The following is a 23,441-nucleotide window of genomic DNA, read 5'->3' as shown; positions in this document are numbered from 1 at the left end:
GCTGCCCACCTGAAGCCCCATTCTGCGAGAGGTTTAGGAGTGAAAAAGGTGGCGCCGGCCGCTTACCTGAAGATCCAGCTTTCCTGAACACTCCTTTGCAATTTTTTCTCCAGTTCCACTGGCTGCACAGAAAAGATTTGCTTGAATTCCTGAGGGGTGGGAGGCTGTGGGGTGAGGGGCAGGATTAGGGCTATGAAGGTTTGCCGCACTTTGGACTCCGGCTTTTTCGTGTACAAACAGCCACACGCACTGAGTGTTTTAAGAGGGATACATGGGGGATGTTAAAAGGAACGACTAGAGGGATATGTTGGTTCTTTCTCAAAGCACACAGGGGTCTATTCGTTTTCTGGAGGGCCTTTGGAATGCATTAACACAAAGGGGGGGGTTGGTTGCTGACAAGGAACTGTCTCCAAATAGGAGAACTTCAGAAAGAAAAATATAAGAAGGATCACACATACGTTACAACACAGATAACTAGGGTGCAAGACATGCATTTAGTGAACTGTGTTTCTCCAAGCAACGTTCATATGCAAGCAAAGTTTTTTTGCGGGAAAGTAATTTTCCTATGCATTTGTGAAAAAAATGGACCTGCAAAGGCTGTTCGAACTTGTACGGTTGCCAACAAGCCTGGAGAAAAACGTCCTGCCCCTTTAACAGAAGCCGGACAACCCCAGGGTTGGCATGCTGTTGTTATAGAATAACGTTGCCCGCCTTGTAAAGAAACTTTTCCTGCATCAAGGTGGGTGGAGGGTTGAAGGGGTATCTTTTTGATCTCAAAAACTTGGTACTTATGGATGTATTAATAAGTATTAGATACTCTTTTGCATTATCTTTTATTATATTTTTCGTATTACTTATTGTACTTGTTTTTTTGTTTTATGTTATAAAAATCAATAAAATTTTATATATATATATATATATATATATATATATATATATATATATATATATATATATATATATATATATATATATATATATATATATATAAAAGAAACTTCCTGCATCAAGGTCGAACTTTCTGCTTAAAAAAAAAAAAGTTTTATTTGTGAGTCTTTTCTCCTATTTCTTTTGCATTTGTTACAGGCGGCTCCTGATTCGATGCCCTCCGTGCCTGTCACCCAGCGAAGCCCCACCACCTGCTCCTCCCGCCTTCCTTATTTTCCAGTGATTGGCCGCATCGTCACCTCCCTCTCTCCCCCCCCCAAATCGTCTAACGCTGATTGGCCCGCAGATTTTCCTCCCCCGGCGCCGTGCCTCCGCCATCCAATCAGAGCCCGCTTCCCTGCCCTTTGCTGATTGGCTGGGAGGGGGCACGCGTGCCGAGCGGGCTCCGCGCGGGGTGCGGGCTGCCCGGCTGTCATGGCCGCCCCCTCCGCCCAGCCTGCGGCCAAGAAAGGCCGGCGGATGCAGAAGTACCGCGAGGAGTGGGAGAAGGACTACTGCTGGCTGCACAAAGTGCAGGGCAACGCCCTGAAGGCCCGCTGCAGCGCTTGCAACAGGGACTTCTCCATCTCGCACGGCGGGGTGTGCGACGTGAAGCAGCACGCGGCGGGGGGAGGGCACATGCGCAGCATTCGAATGCAGAACCAGAGACGCGCCGGATTGCTGGGGACGGGTGGCTCGCCGGAAGCCGATCAGGTGGAGTCTCCGGGCGCTTTCGCACAGCCCAAATAATGCACTTTCCATCCACTTTCAGTGCGCTTTAAAAGTGGATTTTACTTATGTTTTTTTTTAAAAAAATATTTGTTTATGTTCTTATTAAGTCACATTCAGTTTCAATATCATCATCTTCAGAGTTACATAAAATAAAACAATTTCAAACTAAGCAGCCTAATCAGTGTTGACTTTTCTGACTTCCCCTCCTCTATCAAATTAATATCTATATAATCCCCTCTGTATTTGTTTTCTAATTCATTATATCATTTCTATGAAAGGTGGGTTTTACTTATGTGACCCGGCAAAATCCACTTGCAAACGATCATTAAGGTGCACTGAAAGTGCATTATTTGGGCCGTGTGAACGTGCCCTCCTTCTCTCTTGCATATCTCCGTGGGTCGTTCTGTATATGCTCTGTTTTTCCTATCACGTTTTTGCCCTGTTGAAGGCATGAAGCTGCCTTCTACTGAATCAGACCCTTGGTCCTTCAAAGTCACTATTGTCTACTCAGACCAGCAGCGGCTCTCCAGGGTCTCAGGCAGAGGTCTTTCACATCACCTACTTGCCTGGTCCCTTTAACTGGAGATGCCTGGGGATTGAACCTGGGACCTTCTGCATGCCAAGCTCTACCACTGAGCCACGGTTCGTCCTCCCAAAGAGCTCAGGGTGGTGTACATGGTCCTTCCTTCTCTGTTTTATTTGCACAACGACCCTGTGAGGGAGGTTAGGCTGAGAGAGTGACTGGCCCAAGGTAACCTAGCAAGCTTCAGGATAGAGTGGGGATTTGAACCCAGATCCTAATCTGATGCTGACTAGTCTATGGTGGTTGTGCCCTGAGCTGCAGTATTTTGCAAAGCAGAAATAGTTGTTGTGAGGGCCACCTTACATAGAATTGGGTCACCTATCTCATTGTTTGCCCCAGTGTGGTGTAGCGGTTAAGAGCGGTGGTTTGGAGTGGTGGGCTCTGATCTGGAGAACTGGGTTTGATTCCCCACTCCTCCACATGAGCTGCGGAGGCTAATCTGGTGAACTGGATTTGTTTCCCCACTCCACATGAAGCCAGCTGGGTGACCTTGGGCTAGTCACAGCTCTGTCAGCCTCACCTACCTCACAGGGTGTCTGTTATGGGGAAGGGAATGTGGTTGTAAGCCGGTTTGATTCTTCCTTAAGTGGTAGAGAAAGTAGGTATATTGGAAGTCAAAATAAATTGAGTATACATGACTATTTTTTTTGCATAGTCTGAAAGTTTCAGTGAAGAATTTTTGACATGGTTGGATTTTGGATTTCATTGTTTAATTTTGGATTTCAACTGTAACTTAATTTCTTTTCTTCTTTGTATTTCCTCTATTGTTGTATCTTATTAAAGTTAATTAAAAAAAATTATTTTTTAAAAACCAACTCTTCTTCTTCTCTGAACATCAATGTCTCTCTGGGGTCTTTCTCAACCCCTGTTGCCTGGGATCTTTTTATGCTGGGATTGTATACAAAGCAGGTGTGCTTCCACTTGGCCATAGCCCCTACCCCTCGCCTACAGGACTACCTGCTATCCAATTTTAAACTGACAGGGGAGTTTCTTCATTCCTTGGTCAAAATGGAGGTTTGCATGACTGTTATTTTTTTCCCCACTAGGCTTTGCGCTCTCCTGCCAGTTCCTTGGAGATAAAAGTAGAAAAAACGGATGAAGCAATAGTGGAAGATGGGCCTGGAAACTCAGGGAGGACATTTCGGTTCAGTAATGAGCCCACCTTGGAAGACATGTAAGAGATTCCTTGCTCTTCTCCTACCCCGGCCTCAGTTGCAACCCATACACCCCTCACATAACCCATTCTTGGTATGGGGCATTCGACATTGGGGGAGCTGTATCACAACAGCAATTCCCAGCTCTCGGCTTGCATGCACTGAAGATGTGCAAAGCATGTACAAAAGTATGTGCATAGAGCCTTTTGCTGCAATTGGAAATCTGAAAAAGGAGATCACATAGCTGTGATGCTGTTTTCCTTCTCTCTGTGGAAGATATAGGCCACCATGCTGTTCCACAACAAAATCTAGAAAGCTGTGTAATAAGTCACTTGGTCTTAATACAAGCTAAAGCAAGACAGGAAAAACTAGGAAAAGCTGAAGGCAGCGGGAAAAGAGGAAGACCCAACAAGAGATGAATTGACTCAATAAAGGAAGCCACAGCCCTCAATTTGCAAGATCTGAGCAAGGCTGTCAAAGATAGGACATTTTGGAGGACTTTGATTCATGGGGTCGCCATGAGTTGGAAGCGACTTGACGGCACATAACACACACACAAAGCAAGACAGTATTGCATTGACATGTTTTCGTGGACTGCCCATATGTGTTCAGTCTCCCCAGAATGAGAAATGGAGAAAGTTACTTTCCCCATAATCTCGTTCATCTTCAGGTGTACCAGCTGTTTCATTTTTTCCACCTCTGAACCCGTCCTCATGCACTTCTGATCTCTATTTCTGGTCTCATTCCTTTTTCTCTCTCCCCCACAGCAGAAGCCTTCAGACGGCATTCGCTGCTGAGAGGGGCTGGGGAAAGTACCACCAGCCTCGGAATCTGCTTCTTGCCCTTGTCGGAGAGGTGGGGGAAGTGGCCGAACTCTTGTGAGTACTGAGGATGGAACTGGTGCTCAACCTGTAGAGGCAGGACTTGGGAAGGGGCATGGGGTGGAAGAAGGGAGAGGCCCATGGGTGTGTCCTTTGCAGTGTCTCCACTTTAATTTGCATTTTAATTTGGAAGAAGTCACAACCCTCGGAGGAAGGTGGGAGTTTTGTGGCTGGGGAATGTCCATGTTTGGCTCATTTTAATTAAATGGATGGGTAGGGACTGCTTTGCAAAATCATTCCATTTGTCCATCAAGGTCAGCATTGTTTACTCAGGCTTGCTCAGTAAGGCTTTTTCACATCACTCACTACATGATCCTTTTAACTGGAGATGGTGGGGATTGAACCTGGGCCCTTCTGCAAGCAAAACAGATGCTGCCTTATTGAGCCACAGCCTCGCCCTTTAGAATTTGGATAAAGCATCTACCTGAGCTTAAATAGCAAAAATAAGTGCATGGTGTCATCAACTGTAAATTGCTCGTTTGTGTTTACATGGCTGGGTTTCTCTGCTGTAAACAAAGAAGAAATGACACTCGTCTTCTCCCGGTCACCATTTCTGTGATTATTGTGAGGAAACCTGAACACCTGTTCCCACATTAGAAACCATACTCATAGTATGTTGCACAATTTTGAAAATGGCACATGAATGGAAAAACGTAGGGCTGCCCTTAAGACTGATCCGGCGGCTCCAGCTGGTACAGAATGCGGCAGTGAGACTCATTACAGGGGTCTTGCCCCGAGAGCATATAATGCCAGTGCTCTGCCAACTGCACTGGCTCCAGCTGGAGTATTGGATCAGGTTCAAGGTGCTTGTTTTGACCTTTAAAGCCTTACACGGCCTGGGACCTTCGTATCTGCGGGACCGCCTCTCCTGGTATATACCCCCCGAAGATCTTTACGATAATCAGATAACAACTTACTGGTGGTCCCTGGCCCTAAGAGTATGCGTCTGTCCTCGACGAGAGCCAGGGCCTTTTTGGCCCTGGCGCCGGCCTGGTGGAATGCTCTGTCTGGTAACATCAGGGCCCTGCGGGACCTTAAAGAGTTCCGCAGGGCCTGCAAGACAGCTTTTCCGCCAGGCCTACAGTTGAGGATAACTGCGGGTATCAACCTCTGCTGGCCTCCCTAACCCCCCCCTTTGTTCTATGCTGCTACTCATGGGGGGGCAACCTACTGCCTATTCTGGGCACTATGGGCCAAATTAAGTGCCATCTGGAGTTTTTAATGGTTTTTAATTGGGTTTTATTGTTTGATTTTAGAATTATTACTTTTACTGTTGAATATGTGTGATGTTCCCCGCCCTGAGCCTGGTCTTGGCCGGGGAGGGCAGGTTATAAATTGAATAAATAAATAAATAAAAATGACATGTAGAGGAGATAGATAATTTGTAACAAATACATGGCAGTTTCATATAAAATGCTTTTTGTGGGATGACCTGAGCTGTGACGAAGAACGGTGTGTGGGGCAGAAGATGAAATTTCAAAATAGTAATTCCTCAATACCTCTCGTTCTAAGTATTATGCACGGCCTTTTGGGCTCTTCGTACCCAGGGTCCACTGAGTCTTCACCCAACTTTGTTTCTGTGTTCTCAGCCAGTGGCGGGCCGAAGCCCCCGAAGGCCTACCAGGATGGACGGAATCAGAGCGTGAAGCCCTCTCCGATGAGCTCAGTGACGTCCTCATTTACCTGGTGGCCCTGGCAGACAAGTGCCACGTGGACCTGCCTTCTGCCGCCCTCCGTAAAATAGAGAAGAACCACCTCAAGTACCCAGCCGAGAAAGTCTACGGCTCGTCCAAGAAGTACACGGAGTATCAGAAGTAGGACCTGCCGCTGCCTCTTCCGGAGCAGGAGGACAGAAACTTACCCGTGGCCTTGAAAGGTTCCTAAGCTCTAGTTGCGAGTCAGGAGGACCGAGGATACTGTTGTGATTTTAGGCCTTGTCCGGATTATCCTTTCCAAGCATGTCCCTACCTCATTGTAGCCATTGCGGGATAAGTCCTGATATCCAATCAGTGTGTAATGGACTGGGAGGGGGCAGTGTGAACTGTGCTGCTGTTGCTTCCATGCCCCTTCTTTAAAAAAACAACATTTTATCTATGCTTCAGTTCCCAAGGGGGGGGATCCCTTTGCTTGTAGCAACCAACTCACCTGACAAGCAAAAATATGGTGAGGACCCTTCTGTCTTGCCCTTTTCAAACATTGCTTTGAAAAGGCAGCTGAATTTTGTACCATGCTTGAAACTGACAAGGAGCTTCCGGACACTTTGTTTTGGGGCTGGTCAAATTTCAGAGGGAAGCTGGACGTTACAGAGCAGATGCATACGGCAGCCTCTCTGTTCTTGGGGAGAGCTGCCAGTCTGAGCAGAGAAATGCAGGTAGGGGAGGAGGCTGCATAGCCCTTTCAGTCGCAGCCACAGGGGTAGAGGCATCCTTTCTACCCATGGATGGAAAAGCAGCTGAGCGGTGGTAGATATTAAGTGATAAAGTGCAGAAAAGGAAAGGGTTAAGCAGCCTATATGTCCCCCAGCTGTTTCTCTACTCAAGTTGGCTGCCTCTGCTGTGTTCTTGTTCAGCCACCCAACCATCTCGTTGGTTGTTTTGGATGCAGCATCAGACGGCGGACTCCCAGTTCACCATTTCTTTAGTGTGAGGTTTTCGGAGCTCGAGAACTGTGTCCCGCCTTTAAGATTGCCTTGTTGCGTTGCCACTAGCTACCCAGTTCTTAAAATGACCCATATGGCCTCAGAGAACCATAATATAGCAGCCTCTCTGTTTGTAGAGAGTATGTGGACAGCTTGGCGTATATTTCTGGATAAACAGATTACCGGTGCATGTGTGGTGGGGGTGAGAAAATGGATTTGTAGAGAAGCATCTGTTTGAGAATGGACAGATACCTTTGGAGATAAGTATTCGGTGAGAAACAGATGTCTGTGCGAAGGATGATTAAATCAATCGTGGGAGATAGAGGAATAGAAACTGTTTTAGATCTCTCCACAAACTAGTTCTTACATTGTGCAAAAAATATATTTTATTTTCTTTGAATGCTCTCACAATTTATTGAAGCAGTTGCATGCCAGTGAGCTATTATCACATCCTTAATTGTGTTGAGAAAGAAGGATATATATGAGAGAGAGACAGGCAATCCACTTGGAGAATTTCCTAAGCAGTTCACCCCCCTCCCAAATCAACATTGACACTGGGATCTCCAGTGTAAAGGGCTTCTTTAGCCACTTGCCAGGCGGAAGAAGGAAAGAGTCTCCCTTCCAGGATGCCCACGAAAGCGTGGGAAGGAGCTGTGGTGTCTTTCAGAGGCTGTCTGATTGCTCCACTTGATTCTGCAGCATCTGTTCCTTCATCCTCTGTAACATTTCCTGCATTCGGCGGAGCTGGGCAAAGAGAGAAAAAGAGGCTGAGTTTGTCAGCTTTCCGAAAGTACCTGTGGGGTCGCCAGTGTGGGGACCCGTGCTTTAAACCAAATACACAGGACCACTTTATTGTACTCCAGGTTATCAGGCAGTCATCTATGATCACTGACTGCAAGGGAAAACTCAGGACCTTCCAAAGCACAGACTTGTTTTGTGCAGGAGGGGCATTTTGCAAGAGACTCACCTCCTCATCTTTCTCGCGGATTAATTTCTCCGTCTCAGCGGTCAGAGGCAGAAGCGGCAGCTCGGTCGCGCTTTGACGAGACAGCTTCCTGGAATGGCAACCGAGAGCTTAGAACCCAGGAGATACTGGCTCTTACTTGTGCAGTTAATTGGGTCTCCCTTTCAATCGTCAGCTTTGCGGCTCTGATGAAAAGGCAACTACTCTGACCAGGATTTCTTCTTCTTTTTCTCTGCCAGTTCCTTTTTTTCTTGCCCTGTGTTGGTACCTGTCCTTTGTTAATGACTAACAAATAAGGATTCACAAAAATATATCTTTGCATATAAAACATGTTCCCTGGCCAGGCAGGTAAAAGCCAATTAATGGGAAGACTCACACACCACTTCCCATAAAGTTTTATAACCCTGACACACCTCTCTTCTTTTCCTCAGTCTTTAAAAAGTGGATCAGTATAGACCCTTTGGGGATCTACCAGAGCAAACTTGCAATTGTTAGCCATTTACCAGGGAGTAATCTATCATTAGAGCCCCGTGGTGCAGAGTGGTAAGCTGCAGTACTGCAGTCCAAGCTCTGCTCACGACCTGAGTTCGATCCTGACGGAAGTTGGTTTCAGGTAACTGGCTCAAGGTTGACTCAGCCTTCCATCCTTTCAAGGTTGGTAAAATGAGTACCCAGCTTGCTGGGGGCAAAGGAAAGATGACTGGGGAAGGCACTGGCAAACCACCCCGCAAACAAGGTCTGCCTAGTAAACGCTGGGATGTGACATCACCCCATAGGTCTGGAATGACCCGGTGCTTGCACAGGGGGCTACCTTTACCTTAATCTATCATACTTAGGAGACATCAGTGTTAAGCAGGCCCAATAATGCTCATACGTTTTGTCATCTTAAGTTCTGAAACTGGCTCCCGTCAGTCCCTTTTGTTGATTCCTTAACTGGGTCCTCCTTGGGCCAATGCCCCTTCCCACAAAGAAAATTTTGGGACCCCAGAACTTCCTTACGCGCGGCTGCTGCGATCCCGAGCCCCGGTTCTGGTCAGGCTCTGGATACACTGTGCACGGTAGTTTTCGTAATGGACTTCGTGGGTCACATCCTTCAAGTCCTGCATATGGGTTTGAATCAGCATGTTCCGAAGCTTAAGGAAGTCGCAGTGAGCAGAATTCTCCACTAGGGGGAGGGTAACAAAATGGGAAGAGGCATCAGCGGCTTCCTGCGGCACGGTGCCCTCTGCTGATCCTTCCCCCTTAAATGCGACTTACCTTCCACAGTTCCCCAGGGATACTGCCTCCCCCGGAAGACTTTATCCTTCAACTCTCTTACCACCTGGCTAGATCCAATTACAGCAAAGGGGATGCTACGCTGTAGGGAGAACACAAATTGTGTATAAGAACATAAGAAAAGCCATGCTGGATCAGACCCAGGCCCATCAAGTCCAGCAGTCTTCACAGCCAACCAGGTGCCTTTAGGAAGCCCACAAGCAAGATGACTGCAGCAGCATATACTGCCTGTGTTCCACAGAACCTAGTATAGTAGGCATGCTCCTCTGATCCTGGAGAGAATAGGTATGCCTCATGACGAATATCCATTTTCACTAATAGCCATGGATAGCCCCGTCCTCCATAAGAACATAAAAGCCATGCTGGATTAGACCAAGGTCCAGCAGTCTGTTCACACAGTAGCCAACCAGGTGCTTCTAGGAAGCCCACAAACAAGACGACTGCAGCAGCACCCTCCTGCCTGTGTTCCACAGCACCTGATATAATAGGCATGCTCCTCTGATACTAGAGAGAATATGTATGCATCATGACTAGTAGCAATTTTGACTAGTAGCCATGAATAGCCCCATCCTCCACAAACATGTCCACTCCCCTCTTAAAACCTTCCACGTTGGCAGCCATCAAAACATCCCAGGGCAGAGTATGTAGATCTTAGTGGGCCACCTCCCTTCCTTAAACACACACACACGAGCTCAGCCGCCTCCCGGCCAATTGTCACCTTCATCTCATCGTCCTGAGCTTTGAATTCTTCATCCTCATCCGAGTCACACTCAGGAAACTCATAAATGTTGATCCCGTTTTCTTCTAACTCTTGCCGGATCTGGGGGTTCAAAGGAATTGGAACTAGCAGCTAAACTGCCCACGAAAGGCAGCTGTGGCCGGGATGGGGGTAGTATTGGGATACAAGAATCCCAGCTGCAGAGACATCTGTTTCTGGCCTGGCGTGAGATTTCAAGTAGGTTATCTACTCCTGAATGGAGGATTCCCTTACTGTAGCCATCAATTCCAGATCCCTGGGATTTGAGGTTCCCTTCCCCTGCACCCTTCAAAAGCCTCACCTTCTCTTTTTTCTGTTGCACCTCTGCTGGAGTCAAGCAATCAGCCTTTCCAATTACAGGTACAATATTGACTTTGTCATGGATGGCACGCAGGAATGCTATATCCAGGGGGCGGAGCCTGTGGCAGAGGAGGAGGAGTCAGAGTCTTGACATACCCTATCGGAGTGCATAGGAGTCCTGCCTCTTAAAAGGCTGCTTCTGCTCTGACTTAGGGCTTATTTACTAAACTTTTTGACGGAGTGTGGCTAAGTTCTAATTATCCCTCATCTGGGGAGCATCTTGTCCCTCCAGAGACTAAGAGGTACAGCTCCAACCCCTTCTTCTTTGTCACAGCAGACAAATTGTAAGCTTCCACACATTGTACCCATGTCCAAAAGGTGAGAGGACGTAGAGGCAGCAGTGGACACGGCCGTCCTGGATATTCTTGCGGTCAAGGCCACTCTCGTCCTGAAAATACTGCTCAAACTGGCAATCGATGTAATGGGCCATTGGCTTCCAGCTGCGGCACAAGAGCAGGGAGGAAAACAGAGGTTATGAGAAAGGACCTGCCTAGCTAGATTCACCCACACAGCTTCTTGAATGTATATTCTTCTAAGATAATCATTGAAATATTTTTTTAACATATATCCAATTACAGAGCCTGCTGAGTTAAAGGTTTGAGGTGAACAGGTTTAAAATACTGAATGGAGGAAGTTAGTGAATGGAGGAAGTTATATGAACAAAGAAGATCAACTGTACTATCAACAATACTATTTTGAAAGGAGTCCTCAAAACTGGACCTTAACCTCACAATTCCAACAGCAAGGAATTTACCAGAATTTTGGCAAAAAGGTATTTTAAAAATTCAGTTCCAACCCAAATCCTCCGTCTCAAATATTTAGACTCTCCCAAAGTATGCATGCTTTGCTTCCTCCCTCCCCCCAACAAGAAACCCTGACTTCAAGTGTAGTGTGCTAGATGTTCCTTCCTTTCTGGAGAACCCTGGAGTCCTGGCTGGCTCCAAATCTTCACTCCCTGTATACATTTCATAGATAATCTGAGCCCAAGGAACTGAGGCATGTGCCCATACATACGCCCTCTTACCACTCCACGTTGTTCACTGCATCTCCAAATCCTGGGGTGTCGATCACCGTCAATTTCACTTTCACCCCCCTTTCTTCGATATCTACAGCATGTTTGACAATCTCCAGTGTCTGTGGGATCCTGGCTGCAGGGAGGGGAGGGGAGGAGAGGCGGGATGGAAGAACAATCAGCACTGTGCTTTTCCTGCCTCTTAATGTTCCGGACCTTGCTCATCAATGCAGGCCACTGTTACTGGAATCACAGGCTTTATTGGTTTCTCTGACCATGTGACACGCTATCTTCAATCCCTGTCCTGGGTTTTTGAGTGCTCTGAGATCCAGCACAAACTCCTCATCCTTACCTTGAAAGCCCTCCGTGGACTTGGCCACCTTTATCTCTCTGTTCTTGTCTCCAATTACATCCTTTCCCAACACCTTCGGTCCACCATCCTCGGCCATCCAAAGGTCTCCTGCTCTCTCCAACAACTCTGCCTTTTCTCCCCTGCCTCCCCTTCTGTTTGATCTAAACAAAACACCTTGCTATGCTCTGTATTATAGCAAACCAACTCGCATAGTATCGCATGCTACAGAGTGGCCATACTATGCGAGTTGGTTTCCCCTTCTGTTTGGACAGTCTCCTGGAAAGCCTGGCCGATGCTCTCAGTTCCTTCTTTCCTGGAGGGTCCTCTGGAAACCCACCTTTTCTGCAAAAGGGACCCCTTCGTCCTATTCTTCCTGTGTACTCTTGTCACCCTCTTCCACGCCATCGCCTCCCCGAGTCCAATTTGGATTGTAAGCACCTCTGGGCAGGGATCTGTTGGAGGGTTGCCAACCTCCAGGTACGTAGCACAGAACAAAGATAGTATAACAATGTGCAATTATGTATTGAGTGCTACAATGATACAATTATATACAAAGAGACTAATATTCTATTCCAAAATGTATACAAAATGTCCTGTATAGTGTGTATGAGTCCTTCAGACTTTGTTCATATATTTCATATATATTCCATATTCCTTTTTGGTACCAGCATTGGACCCTGTTGAATGAATATGGAATATATATGAAATATATGAACAAAGTCTGAAGGACTCATACACACTATACAGGACATTTTGTATACATTTTGGAATAGAATATTAGTCTCTTTGTATATAATTGTATCATTGTAGCACTCAGTACATAATTGCACATTGTTATACTATCTTGGTTCTGTGCTAATTTCCAAACCTCTTGGTGTGAGTACAGAGGTATTTGTTTGTTTCCAACCTCCAGGTACTAGCTAGAGATCTCCTGCTCTTACAACTGTTCTGCAGCTGATAAGAGATCAGTTGTCCTGGAGAAAATGGGTGCTTTGGCAATTGGACTCTATGGCAGTGAAGTCCCTTCTCTCCCCAAACTCTGCCCTCCTCGGGCTCCGCCCCCACAATCTCCAGGTGTTTTCCAATCCGGAGCTGGCAACCCTAATCTGCCGTTTTGTGGTTGTGCCGCAAAACACTTTGCACACTGATGGGGCTATGTTATTGTTGTGATGGTTTCTAACAAGAAGCCCCGCTCACCTTGGGCATCCAGAACTGTCCGATCTTTATAGAGATCTGTCAAGAAAAGGCTGTTGATGAGGGTGGATTTTCCCAAGCCGGATTCTCCTGTAGAACGAATAGGTCAGAAGGAAGAAACTGATTATTCTCGAATCCTGGGGGTCAAATCACGACACACGCTGGAAGGTCCATGACTGAATACCTCATGCATTGTTATGGCAGCTTGAGAGACCCCAATTCAGATCACAGCCATGGGGCATGACATGGTGGGACAGAATGAAACCTTTCCTTCCTCCTCCCGCTTTATTTTATGAGCTCAAACCGCTCCCCCCACCACCAAGCTGCAATTTGACCAGAGGGGAAAACATACAAGCAACATTCAAGAAACCTGTACATTTCTCTAACAGGGCACACCTCAGTTTCAGAAGGGTGTTTGAAGTGCAACAAACTGTTCAAGAGGAACTGGAGACCAAGTCCTATGAGGAAAGGTTGAAGGAGCTGGGTATGTTTAGCCTGAAGAGGAGAAGACTGAGAGGGAATCTGATAACCGTGTTCAAGTACTTGAAGGGCTGTCATATAGAGGAGGGTGCCGAGTTGTTTTCTGTTGCCCCAGAAGGTCGAACCAGAACCAACGGGTTGAAATTAAAAGAGTTTCCGTCTAGACATTAGGAAGAATTTTCTAACAGTTAGAGCGGTTCCTCAGTGGAACAGGCTTCCTCAGGAGGTGGTGAGCGCTCCTTCCATGCAGGTTTTTAAGAAGAGACTAGATGGCCATCTGTCAGCAATGCTGATTCTGTGACCTTAGGCAGATGATGAGAGGGAGGGCATCTTGGCCATCTTCTGGTCACTGGGGGTGTGCGGGGGGAGGTAGTTGTGAATGTTCTGCATTGTGCAGGGGGTTGGACTTGATGACCCTGGTGGTCCCTTCCATCTCTGATTCTAAATGTTTTCACCCTCCCTCATGCAAAGTACTGGAGAGCCATCTACAAATCTTCCAGTGCCTCATCTGGTTTGACCCTGCAGGGGAATCTGTTTACAGTCTATAGCCAATAAGTACAGACGAAGAAGAAGAGTTGGTTTTTATGCCCTGCTTTTTCTCTACCGTAAGGGGTCTCAAAGCAGCTTACAATTGCCTCCCCTTCCCCACAATAGGCACCTTGTGAGGTAGGTGGGGCTGATAGAGTTTGGAGAGAACTGTGACTGGCCCAAGGTCACCCAGCAGGCTTCGTGTGGAGGAGTGGGGAAATCGAACCCTGTTCTCCAGATTAGAGTCCGCTGCTCATGTGGAGGAGTGGGGGATCGAACCCGGTTCTCCAGATTAGAGTCAGCCGCTCTTAACTATACAACGCTGAGAATCAGAGAATCAGGTAGGGCGCCTGGGTTTCTGCCCCTCCTGTCCCAGTCTCTAAGTGGGTGTGACCCCCTATTAAATTTGCGAGGAGAGCAACCAATAGCTCCACTAAACAAGCACTCATGGGTGTCCCAACTTCACTCTGCCATGGGAAATTCCTGGAGATTAGTGGGTTGAGCCTGGAGAAGGCGGAGTTTGGGGAGGGAGTTCGGCAGGGATGTGATGCCATAGAATCCACCTGCCCAAGTGGCCATTTGCTCCAGGGGAACGCTCTCTATATTAATGGTGATTAAGTTGTAGCTCCAGCAGAATGACAGGCCTAGGGTTGCCAGGTCCCTCTTCACTACCGGCGGGAGGTTTTTGGGGATGGAGCCTGAGGGAGGGGGGGTTTGGAGAGGGGAGGAACTTCAATGCCATAGAGTCCAATTGCCAAAGGAGCCATTTTTTCCAGGTGAGCTGATCTCTATCGGCTGGAGATCAGTTGTATCAATCATCATCCCTTTATTGGCATACAAACACAATTCAAAAGGTTACAAAAGGAATGGAAATGTTAAAAGGTGCCCATTATAATATGGTTAAAAGGAGGTTTCATTGAGAAATACAGTTTGTTGATACTGCAGTCTAATTAGCTGTTTGGCGGGCTTTTAAAACAAACTTTAAAAACTAGTCAAAAAGGGCAAGAGTCCAGTAGCACCTTAAAGACTGGTAGGGTATGAGCTTTCGTGAGCCACAGCTGAAGAAGTGAGCTATGGCTCACGAAAGCTCATACCCTACCAGAAAATATTTTTGTTAGTCTTTAAGGTGCTACTGGACTCTTGCCCTTTTTGATTACTGCAAACAGACTAACACAGCTACCCACTGTGATTTAAAAACTGTAATTGCAGATCTCCAGCTACTACCTGGAGGTTAGCACAGGAGCGACACAACAATGTAGTTACAAACTGCAAAAAAATCTATTTGGAAAAGCTACAAATAGTGAGCAACGTCATTACAAAAACAAATACCGGTATATACAATGTGAACCAATGTCTACGAAGTCCAATAGTCACTTATGTAAGTATCTTGAAGGTAATAAAGCAGAAGAAACATTGCTTTCAGAGATGACACGGGGATATGGCCGTTTCAAATTTCTTCAATTCTTCATCAGTCCCCAAGCATCAAGAAAACTTGATTCAAATAGTTTTTGACTGCAGTTAATGATACAGGATAGTCACCACGTTCCACTTAGGATACAGCCAGTGCAGCAGTGTCCTAAGTGGAACGAGGTGACTATCCTGTATCAATGTTTCTTCTGCTTTATTACCTTCAAGATACTTACATCGGTGACTATTGGACTTTGTAGACATTGGTTCACATTGTATATATTTGTTTTTGTAATGATGTTGCTCACTATTTGTAGCTTTTCCAAATAGATTTTTTTGCACTTTGTAAATACATTGTTGTGTCGCTCCTGTGCTAATTTCCTAACTACCCAGTATCAGTACAGTGGTGTCTCTTTTTTCTACTACCTGGAGATTGGCAACCATAGCCAGGCCCCATCTGGAGGCTGGCAATCCTAAACATTCGCTGTATTCTTCTTCAACTACCAGATTATGCAAAAGACTACAGTCAGGAGGCACCATTTTGTACAGAGGCAGATCTGTAGCAGTGTAAAAAGAGAAATAGAAGGAGCGAATCTGGTTGTACTGGGGATGTCTGGGATCTGCTCCCAGCAAGCAAGAAGGTTGGAATTTGTCGCCATGAAGGAAATGGGTATTTTCATACTTTACCTGCCACCATCAGAGTGAAGTCAAAGCCCTTCTTCACGGATTTCCTGTGGACTTGGCTGGGCAGGGTAGCAAAGCCGACGTAATCTTTGTCCTAAGGCACGGAGAAAGATTCCATTTGAGTAGGGTTGCCACCAGGTCCCTCTTTGCCACCTGCGGGAGGTTTTGGGGGCGGAGGCCGAGGAGGGCGGGGTTTAGGGAGGGAAGGGACTTCAATCCCAACTTCACATTTACACTGATGGGATCTGTGCTGGCAGCAACAGACCAAGAAAGGGATCTTGGGGTGGTAGTGGATAGCTCAATGAAGATGTCAACCCAGTGTGCGGCTGCTGTAAAAAAGGCAAATTCCATGCTGGCCATAATTAGACGAGGAATAGAGAATAAAACTGCTGATATCATACTGCCTTTGTACAAATCTATGGTGAGACCACACTTGGAATACTGTGTACAGTTCTGGTCACCACACCTTAAAAAGGATATTACAGAGCCTGAGAAGGTGCAGAAAAGAGCAACCAAAATGATTAGGGGACTAGAGCAACTGTCCTATGGGGAGCGGTTAATACGCTTAGGGCTGTTTAGCTTGGAAAGAAGGCGGCTGAGGGGAGACATGATAGAGATCTATAAAATTATGCGTGGACAGGGAGAAGTTTTTCTCCCTCTCCTATAATACTAGAACATGGGGTCATCTGCTAAAGCTGGAGGGTGAGAGATTCAAAACAGATAAAAGGAAGTATTTTTTCACACAACGCATAGTTAAATTGTGGAACTCCCTGCCCCAGGATGTGGTGATGGCTGCCAGCTTGGAGGGCTTTAAGAGGGGAGTGGGCATATTCATGGAGGAGAGGGGTATTCATGGCTGTTAGTTAGAATGGATACTAGTCATGCTGCATACCTATTCTCTCTAGTATCAGAGGAGCACGCCTATTATTTTGGTTGCGGCGGAACACAGGCAGGATGGTGCTGCTGCAGTCGTCTTGTTAGTGGCTTCCTAGTGGCACCTGGTTGGCCTCTGTGTAAACAGACTGCTGGACAATGGGCCTTGGTCTGATCCAGCAGGGCCTTTCTTATGATCTTAATGCCATAGAGACCAATGGCCAAAACGGCTACTTTTTCCAGGTGATCTGATCACTATCGGCTGGAGGTCAGTTGTAATAGCAGGAGATCTCCAGCTACTACCTGGAGGCTAAGCAAAAACCAAAATACAAACCCTGTGCTGATAATACAACAAGCTATACACAGAAAGAACAGCACGTAGGCTCGAAAGCTTCAAAAAGCTCCCAAAAAGTTTTTAAAAACTTTGACGCACAATACACAAAGGATACAAACACGCAACAGAGATAGTATCCAAGCTCTACAAATGAGTACGCCATCCTGACTTCATTGTATTACTGTGGATAACACTGCCTTATAAGATTTATGGAGTTTTTACTGTTAATATAGAGCTTGGATACTGTTGCATGCTTGTAACCTTTGTGTATTGTGCGTCAAAGTTTTTTAGATTTTTTTGGGAAGTTTTTTGAAGCTTTTGAGCCTGCGTGCTGTTCTTTCTGTGTACTACCTGGAGGCTGGCAACCCTACATTTGAGACACCCCTCATGCTGGGCCTTCCCTGGTATCCTGACCCCCACCCCACCCTCTCCCCCTACCCAGGATGGAGCACTGAAACTAAACAAGGTCAAAGGGGTTGTTTTCTGGATTCTTACCATATCTGGCCTCTGATTTTTGCAGGACGCGACGGAGAGATGTCTGCGTACCTTGCCGTCTCTCAATTTACCACTTCCTCTCTCATCAGGGAAACAGGAAGCCAGTCTTCGCGCTCATCATGATCCCCATTGGCTGGGCCACTTTCATTTCTTTCTTTTTCCACCTGTGGGTGATGCTAGTTTCAAGCTGGAGTCACTAAAGTGCTGTATAGAACTTGGGTGTGTATGGTTGGTGTTTCTGCATATATTCTTTCCTGCCTTTTCCCAACAAACATTGTACCCAGGGTTGCCAACCTCCAGTGCATAGTAACTGTGAACATTTGCTGCAACATTGCGTAATTGGTGATTGTTTTGCGTTTTGTATAGATAAATTGTGTTGTATACAGTTTAAGTGCTGTTTTATGTTTGCTAGCTAACTATCAGCACGCTAACTCTTGTGTACCTAACCTCCAGGTTATAGCTGGAGATCTCCTGCTGTTACAACTGATCTCCAGCCGAGAGAGATTCAGTTCACCTGGAGAAAATGGCCGCGCTGGCAATCGGACTCTATGGCATTGAAGTCACTCCCCTAACTCCGCCCTCCTCCGGCTCCGCCCCCAAAACCTCTGGTTGGTGGTGAAGAGGGACCAGGCAACGCTAATTGTACCGGACAGACATGTAAAGATTAGAAGAAGAAGAAGAAGAAGAAGAAGAAGAGTTGGTTTTTATATGCCGACTTTCTCTACCACTTAAGGGAGACTCAAACCGGCTTACAACCACCTTCCCTTCCCCTCCCCACAACAGACACCCTGTGAGGTAGGTGGAGCTGAGAGAGCTGTGACTAGCCCAAGGTCACCCAGCTGGCTTCGTGTGTAAGAGTGGGGAAACAAATCCAGTTCACCAGATTAGCCTCCGCCACCCATGTGGAGGAGCGGGGAATCAAACCCGGTTCTCCAGATCAGAGTCCACCACTCCAAACCACCACTCTTAACCACTACACCACGCTGGCTCTCATTCAGGCAATGAAACGTTTCCAAGGAAATGAGTGCAAATGTACTCAGAGCAGGTTCCAGGTTTTCGTGGGCCCTGTGCAACAGACTATATCTGTACCATTTGAGCTGTTCCCTAAAACTATCTATGCTTGGGCTCAGGTGTAGGGTTCTGAGTAAACTGCAGGGTCACAGCTGGGAAATCTCTGCAGCACCCCCTGCTGGTCTTATTTCCCCAGTGGTGTAATTAGCAGAATATTTATTTATTTGTTCCTTTTTTTGCTCCTGGGACTGGAAGTGGCTTACACAAAATAGCTTAAATAAATAAACAGGGAAAGTACGGTAAACTGCCATTAAACGTTCAATAAAGGTGATTAAAGTATTTAATTCTAACAGATTATAGCCTGTGGATTATATCCACGGAGCTGGATTAAAGCAGGGCTGAGCAGGCTACGAACGTCTGGCCCCACCCAGGTTTAAGAAGAGTTGGTTTTTATATGCCGACTTTCTCTACCACTTTAGGAAGAATCAAACCAGCTTTCCTTCCCCTCCCCACAACAGACACCCTGTGAGGTAGGTGGGGCTGAGAGACCTCTAAGAGAACTGTGACTAGCCCAAGGTCATCCAGATGGCTTCATGTGGAGGGGTGGAGAAACAAAACCAGTTCCCCAGATTAGAGTCCACCATTCCTAACCACCGCTCTTATCCACTACACCACGTTGGCTCTGAATCACTTAACCACTTCACCACACTGGTTTAGCTTTCCTGTCAGCTCAGTTTTTATTAGCTGTTGGCCTGCCAAATTTAAGAGATGTAGAAGTGATATGCAAACACAGATAATTTTAATAGGGGTCACAGCTTGCCATCTTCAAGGCACATTTTGGGTATCATGGGTCTGTTTTTCAAGGCTTTGAGATATTAATAAAGTCATGCCACAGACAACATCTGAAAAGACAGCTGGGCCAGACAGCAAGTCAAATGTGACTTGTAATTTTGACATGGTAAAGCAACCCAGAGAGCCAACGTGGTGTAGTGCATAAGAGGGGTGGACTCTAACCTGAAGAACTGTGTTCAATTCCCCACTCCTCCACATGAAGCCTGCTGGGTGACCTTGGGCCAGTCACAGTTCTCTCAGAACTCTCTCAGCCCACGCGGAGGCAGGCAGCGGCAAACCACTTCTGAACGTCTCTTGCCTTGAAAACCTTGAACATTTTAGTATTTTGGAAGTTAAATAATATATTTTAAAAGGTAACGGTCCCCTGTGCAAGCACCAGGTCATTGATGACCCATGGGGTGACGTCACATCCCAACGTTTCCTAGGCAGACTTTGTTTACGGGGTGGTTTGCCAGGGCCTTCCCCAGTCATCTTCCCTTTACCCCCAGCAAGCTGGGTGCTCATTTGACCGACCTTGGAAGGATGGGAGGCTGAGTCAACCTTGAACCAGCTGAGTCAACCTTGAAACCAACTTCCATCAGGATGAGACTCAGGTCATGAGCAGAGCTTTGCCTGCAGTACTGCAGCTTACTCCTCTTCCCCACGGGGCATAAAATGTACGCATTTATACCATTGTATTTGCTGAGTTGTACAGAAATATGTATTTTGAGGGGAGGGGCTTCAATGCCACAGAGTCCAGTTGCCAAAGCGGCCATTTTCTCCAGGGGAACCGATCTCTATCGGCTGGAGGTCAGTTGTAATAGCAGGAGATCTCCAGCTACTACCTGAGGTTGGCAACCATAAGCTCACTCCAAATAGAATTCTCTCAGCCCATCCCTCCCTCTCTCACTGATTTTTAAAAATTGCAAAATGGCACTTCCTCATAATGACAGCTTGCTTTGAGACCCCACCCCTACTGGGGAAATGCCCATTCAGGAAGCCGTGAAAGGCACACCAATGTTTTGATGTCAGATCCTTGCTTTCAAATGGGCAACAGTTTAGGCAAAACCACAGTGACGGTCCCCTTCACAGGAGCCAGGCATCGAAGCCCAAAAAGTATTTTTGTCATTGGTTGGCGGGGAGGCTGATGCAACCCCCTTTCCCTATTGCTTGGGGGCTGCTTCATGCGTTTCACCACTCAACCTTCAAGCAGAGGCAGGAAGAAGCATCGGTTCCTTCCGCCTGTCACCCACATGTTGCCGTTTCCCTCCTCCTGCCCACATTTACTCCACCTTACGCAGCACCACGTGAGGGTGGGGGGAGGCGGGGGGAGAGACACAGAGAGCGAGAGTACAATTTGTTTGGAAATTGAAAACTTTCCACCCCTTCCCCTTTATTCCCCTTCTTGTGCTGTCTCGGTCTCACTCTGTTCCAAGCTCTCTCTCGGCTTTATCAAATTCCTCAGCGGGTGCCGTGGTACCCCCTGCCAGCCATGCCCTCCAGAAAGTAAGCCGCTGCACCCTTCGTACTGCCGCACCATGGCTGGTCTCCCACTTCCATTCTGCTTTCTGACGCTCGTGATTGGATCTGCTCTTCAAGGTAGGTTGAATTGGGTGGGGATCCAACGGCCGCCACTGTAAGTCATCCAGGATGGCTGGCCTACTGATGCAGGTTCACGGTCTATGTAGAGTGAAGTGTCTGGACTTTGCTTTCTGCCAAGCCTGGAAATCCTAATTTTCTCTTTGACAGCCTGGTTTTGGGGTTAATGGGAGGCATGGAAAGTGTTTTTTTCTTTTTAAAGACAGAAATTAGTTTGCAAAGAAATAGCTTTATATGAAAGTTGTGATGAGGAAGATTACATGTGTGTGTGTTAAGTGCTGTCAAGTCGCTTCCGATTTATGGCGACCCTATGAATCGATGTCCTCCGAAATGTCCTATTGTTAACATCCTTGCTCAGGTCTTGCTAACTGAGGGCCGCAGTTTCTTTTATAGAGTCAATCCATCTCACGTTGGGTCTTCCCTGCCGGTCTGAGCAGACAATATTGACTTTGACGGACCGAGGGTCTGTTTCAGTATAAGGCAGCTCCATGTGTTCATGTGGGATAAGGGATCAGTTCTACTGGGTAAGCTTGAGGCCTAGCGAACCAGTGTGGTGTAGTGGTTACAGTGTTGGACTGGGATTTGGGAGACCCCAGGTTCGAATCCTCACATTGTCATGGAGGCTTTCTGGGTGACTTTGGGCCAGTCATACACCCTCAGCCTAACCTGCTTTACAGGGTTGTTGTCAGGATAAAATGGAGGAGAATTATGTAAGCCACCTTGGGTCCCTACTGGGGTGAAAGGTGGGATATAAGTGAAGCAAATATAAAAATAGACAGGAGTGTAGAGTACTTAAGAGTTGCTGACTGAATTAAAAATGTAGTTGCGTCTTCTCTTTTTTGAACAGCAGCTTGATGTTCAGAAATCAGCTGGCAACACTTTTAAAGGCTTGGAGATGTGGTTTTACGGAGAGGGCCGTAGCTGGCATATTCCAAGGAACAGAACATTGCTTTTTCCAAATGTGGATATGTGGTGATGCAAAGAGCTTAATCTGTCAGTTTTCTTCTCGTTTGTAGCCACTGAAGGCACAGATTGTTTGCTGTGGAGGATATGTTGCCTCCATCAACACACCTTGGGGAAATAAGCGCGCTGCCACATCAGTAAAGCCACATTATGCTGTGAACTTCACACAAACACATGCTACACTATTTTGTCAGTTCCTCTTCACCATTGCACAACCTGTTCCAGCTGCTTATCGCCTCATCTCTACGTGATTATTTCTTATTTGCGACATTCCTGGAGATTTGGGGGCAATGCCTATCTGTGGTAGGGAGCTCAGTGGGGGTGTAATGTCAAAGAAGCCACCCTCGGAAACGGCAATTTCCTCCAGGGTAACTGATCCCTGATCCTGACCTGGATGGCCCAGGCTAGCCTGATCTCGTCAGATCTCAGAAGCTAAGCAGGGTCAGCCCTGGTTAGTGTTTGGATGGGAGACCACCAAGGAAGTCCAGGGTTGCTGTGCAGAGGAAGGCACTGGCAAACCACCTCTGTTAGTCTCTTGCCTTGAAAACCCCATAAGGGGTCGCCATGAGTCAGGTGCGACTTGACGGCACTTTACACACGCACAACTGATCTCTGACGTCTGGCGATAAATTGTAATACCAGGAGAATGCCAGGCCCCATCTGGAGGTTGGTAACTAGGGTTGCCAGGTCCCTCTTCACCACCGGTGGGAGGTTTTTGGGGCGGAGCCTCAGGAGGGCGGGGTTTGGGGAGGGGAGGGACTTCAATGCCATAGAGTCCAATTACCAAAGCGGGCATTTTCTCCAGGGGAACTGATCTCTATCGGATGGAGATCAGTGGTAATAGCAGGAGATCTCCAGCTAGTACCTGGCGGTTGGCAACCCTGTTGGTAACCCTAAGCGATACCAGTGTGCTTAGAAGGAAATTTTCCATCCCATGAAAATATATCTCCCTCTGATTTGCAGAGCAACATGCCTATAAGACAAGAACAAAAACAAAACTCTTCATCCAAGACAGAGCAGGGCCTCAAAAATGACTTTAAGCCAAAAATAACCCACCTACAATTCTCCTTCCAGGCAAGCCTGCTTCCTTATCAAGAAGCTGCTTTTGCACTTTCCAACCCAGATTATTTCAACACGCAAGTCCATCCTTCCTCTTTCATTTTGCACTGCTTGATCCCGGTCAGCAGGGAAACAGACCGGGATGCAAAACTAAAAAAGGGTGGTTTCCTAATTGAATAAACTTTTGTTGGTGAATCACATGAGCTTTAGTCAATTTGTTAATTGGTTAAATTTGCCTGTGAATAAAACAACACTTAAAGGTAAAGGCCCCCTGTGCAAGTACCGGGTCATCACTGACCCATGGGGTGACGGTCACATCCCGATGTTTACTTTACGGGGTGGTTTGCC

The 23,441-nt window shown here is 46.8% G+C and overlaps 3 protein-coding genes across 3 annotated transcripts in view; 2 read left to right on the top strand and 1 right to left on the bottom strand.

The window, feature by feature from the left end:
- The first annotated feature begins 1,362 nt into the window (after nt 1-1,362).
- On the top strand, nt 1,363-6,096 carry DCTPP1 (dCTP pyrophosphatase 1). Its single transcript, XM_056864226.1, has 4 exons — nt 1,363-1,641; nt 3,289-3,416; nt 4,164-4,274; nt 5,867-6,096. Exons 1-4 carry the CDS (start codon nt 1,363-1,365, stop codon nt 6,093-6,095), a joined length of 747 nt encoding a protein of 248 aa, XP_056720204.1. The 3' UTR covers nt 6,096.
- A 1,482-nt stretch (nt 6,097-7,578) lies between these two features.
- Nucleotides 7,579-21,012, bottom strand: SEPTIN1 (septin 1). The gene is made up of 11 exons (XM_056864225.1): nt 20,953-21,012; nt 15,932-16,022; nt 12,833-12,919; nt 11,296-11,419; nt 10,577-10,711; nt 10,213-10,330; nt 9,873-9,974; nt 9,137-9,236; nt 8,879-9,044; nt 7,883-7,970; nt 7,579-7,659 (listed from the first exon to the last, which is right to left on the bottom strand). The coding sequence occupies exons 1-11, from the start codon at nt 21,010-21,012 to the stop codon at nt 7,579-7,581; spliced, it is 1,152 nt and encodes a 383-aa protein (XP_056720203.1).
- ITGAL (integrin subunit alpha L) overlaps nt 21,011-23,441 on the top strand; it is a 43,248-nt gene continuing 40,817 nt past the window's right edge. The window contains exon 1 of the mRNA XM_056864224.1: nt 21,011-21,071. Coding sequence (XP_056720202.1) covers nt 21,011-21,071 — 61 coding nt within the window. The remainder of the gene's footprint in view (nt 21,072-23,441) is intronic.

Source organism: Euleptes europaea, chromosome 18 (genome assembly GCF_029931775.1).
Source record: "Euleptes europaea isolate rEulEur1 chromosome 18, rEulEur1.hap1, whole genome shotgun sequence".
Classification (NCBI taxonomy): domain Eukaryota; kingdom Metazoa; phylum Chordata; class Lepidosauria; order Squamata; family Sphaerodactylidae; genus Euleptes; species Euleptes europaea.
This window is presented reverse-complemented; position numbering and strand designations above follow the sequence as displayed.

What these genes read in the sequence shown, in the direction of transcription:
- DCTPP1 (XM_056864226.1), top strand. Translation starts at nt 1,363, where the DNA reads ATGGCCGCCCCCTCCGCCCAGCCTGCGGCCAAGAAAGGCCGGCGGATG. An exon ending in GCTCGCCGGAAGCCGATCAG is followed by an intron (nt 1,642 to 3,288) that starts GTGGAGTCTCCG and finishes TTTCCCCACTAG; the next exon opens with GCTTTGCGCTCTCCTGCCAG. An exon ending in GGGGAAGTGGCCGAACTCTT is followed by an intron (nt 4,275 to 5,866) that starts GTGAGTACTGAG and finishes CTGTGTTCTCAG; the next exon opens with CCAGTGGCGGGCCGAAGCCC.
- SEPTIN1 (XM_056864225.1), bottom strand. Translation starts at nt 21,012, where the DNA reads ATGGTGCGGCAGTACGAAGGGTGCAGCGGCTTACTTTCTGGAGGGCAT. An exon ending in GCAGTGAACAACGTGGAGTG is followed by an intron (nt 10,712 to 11,295) that starts GTAAGAGGGCGT and finishes CTTGTGCCGCAG; the next exon opens with CTGGAAGCCAATGGCCCATT. An exon ending in CGGGATCGCAGCAGCCGCGC is followed by an intron (nt 7,971 to 8,878) that starts GTAAGGAAGTTC and finishes TTGCCATTCCAG; the next exon opens with GAAGCTGTCTCGTCAAAGCG.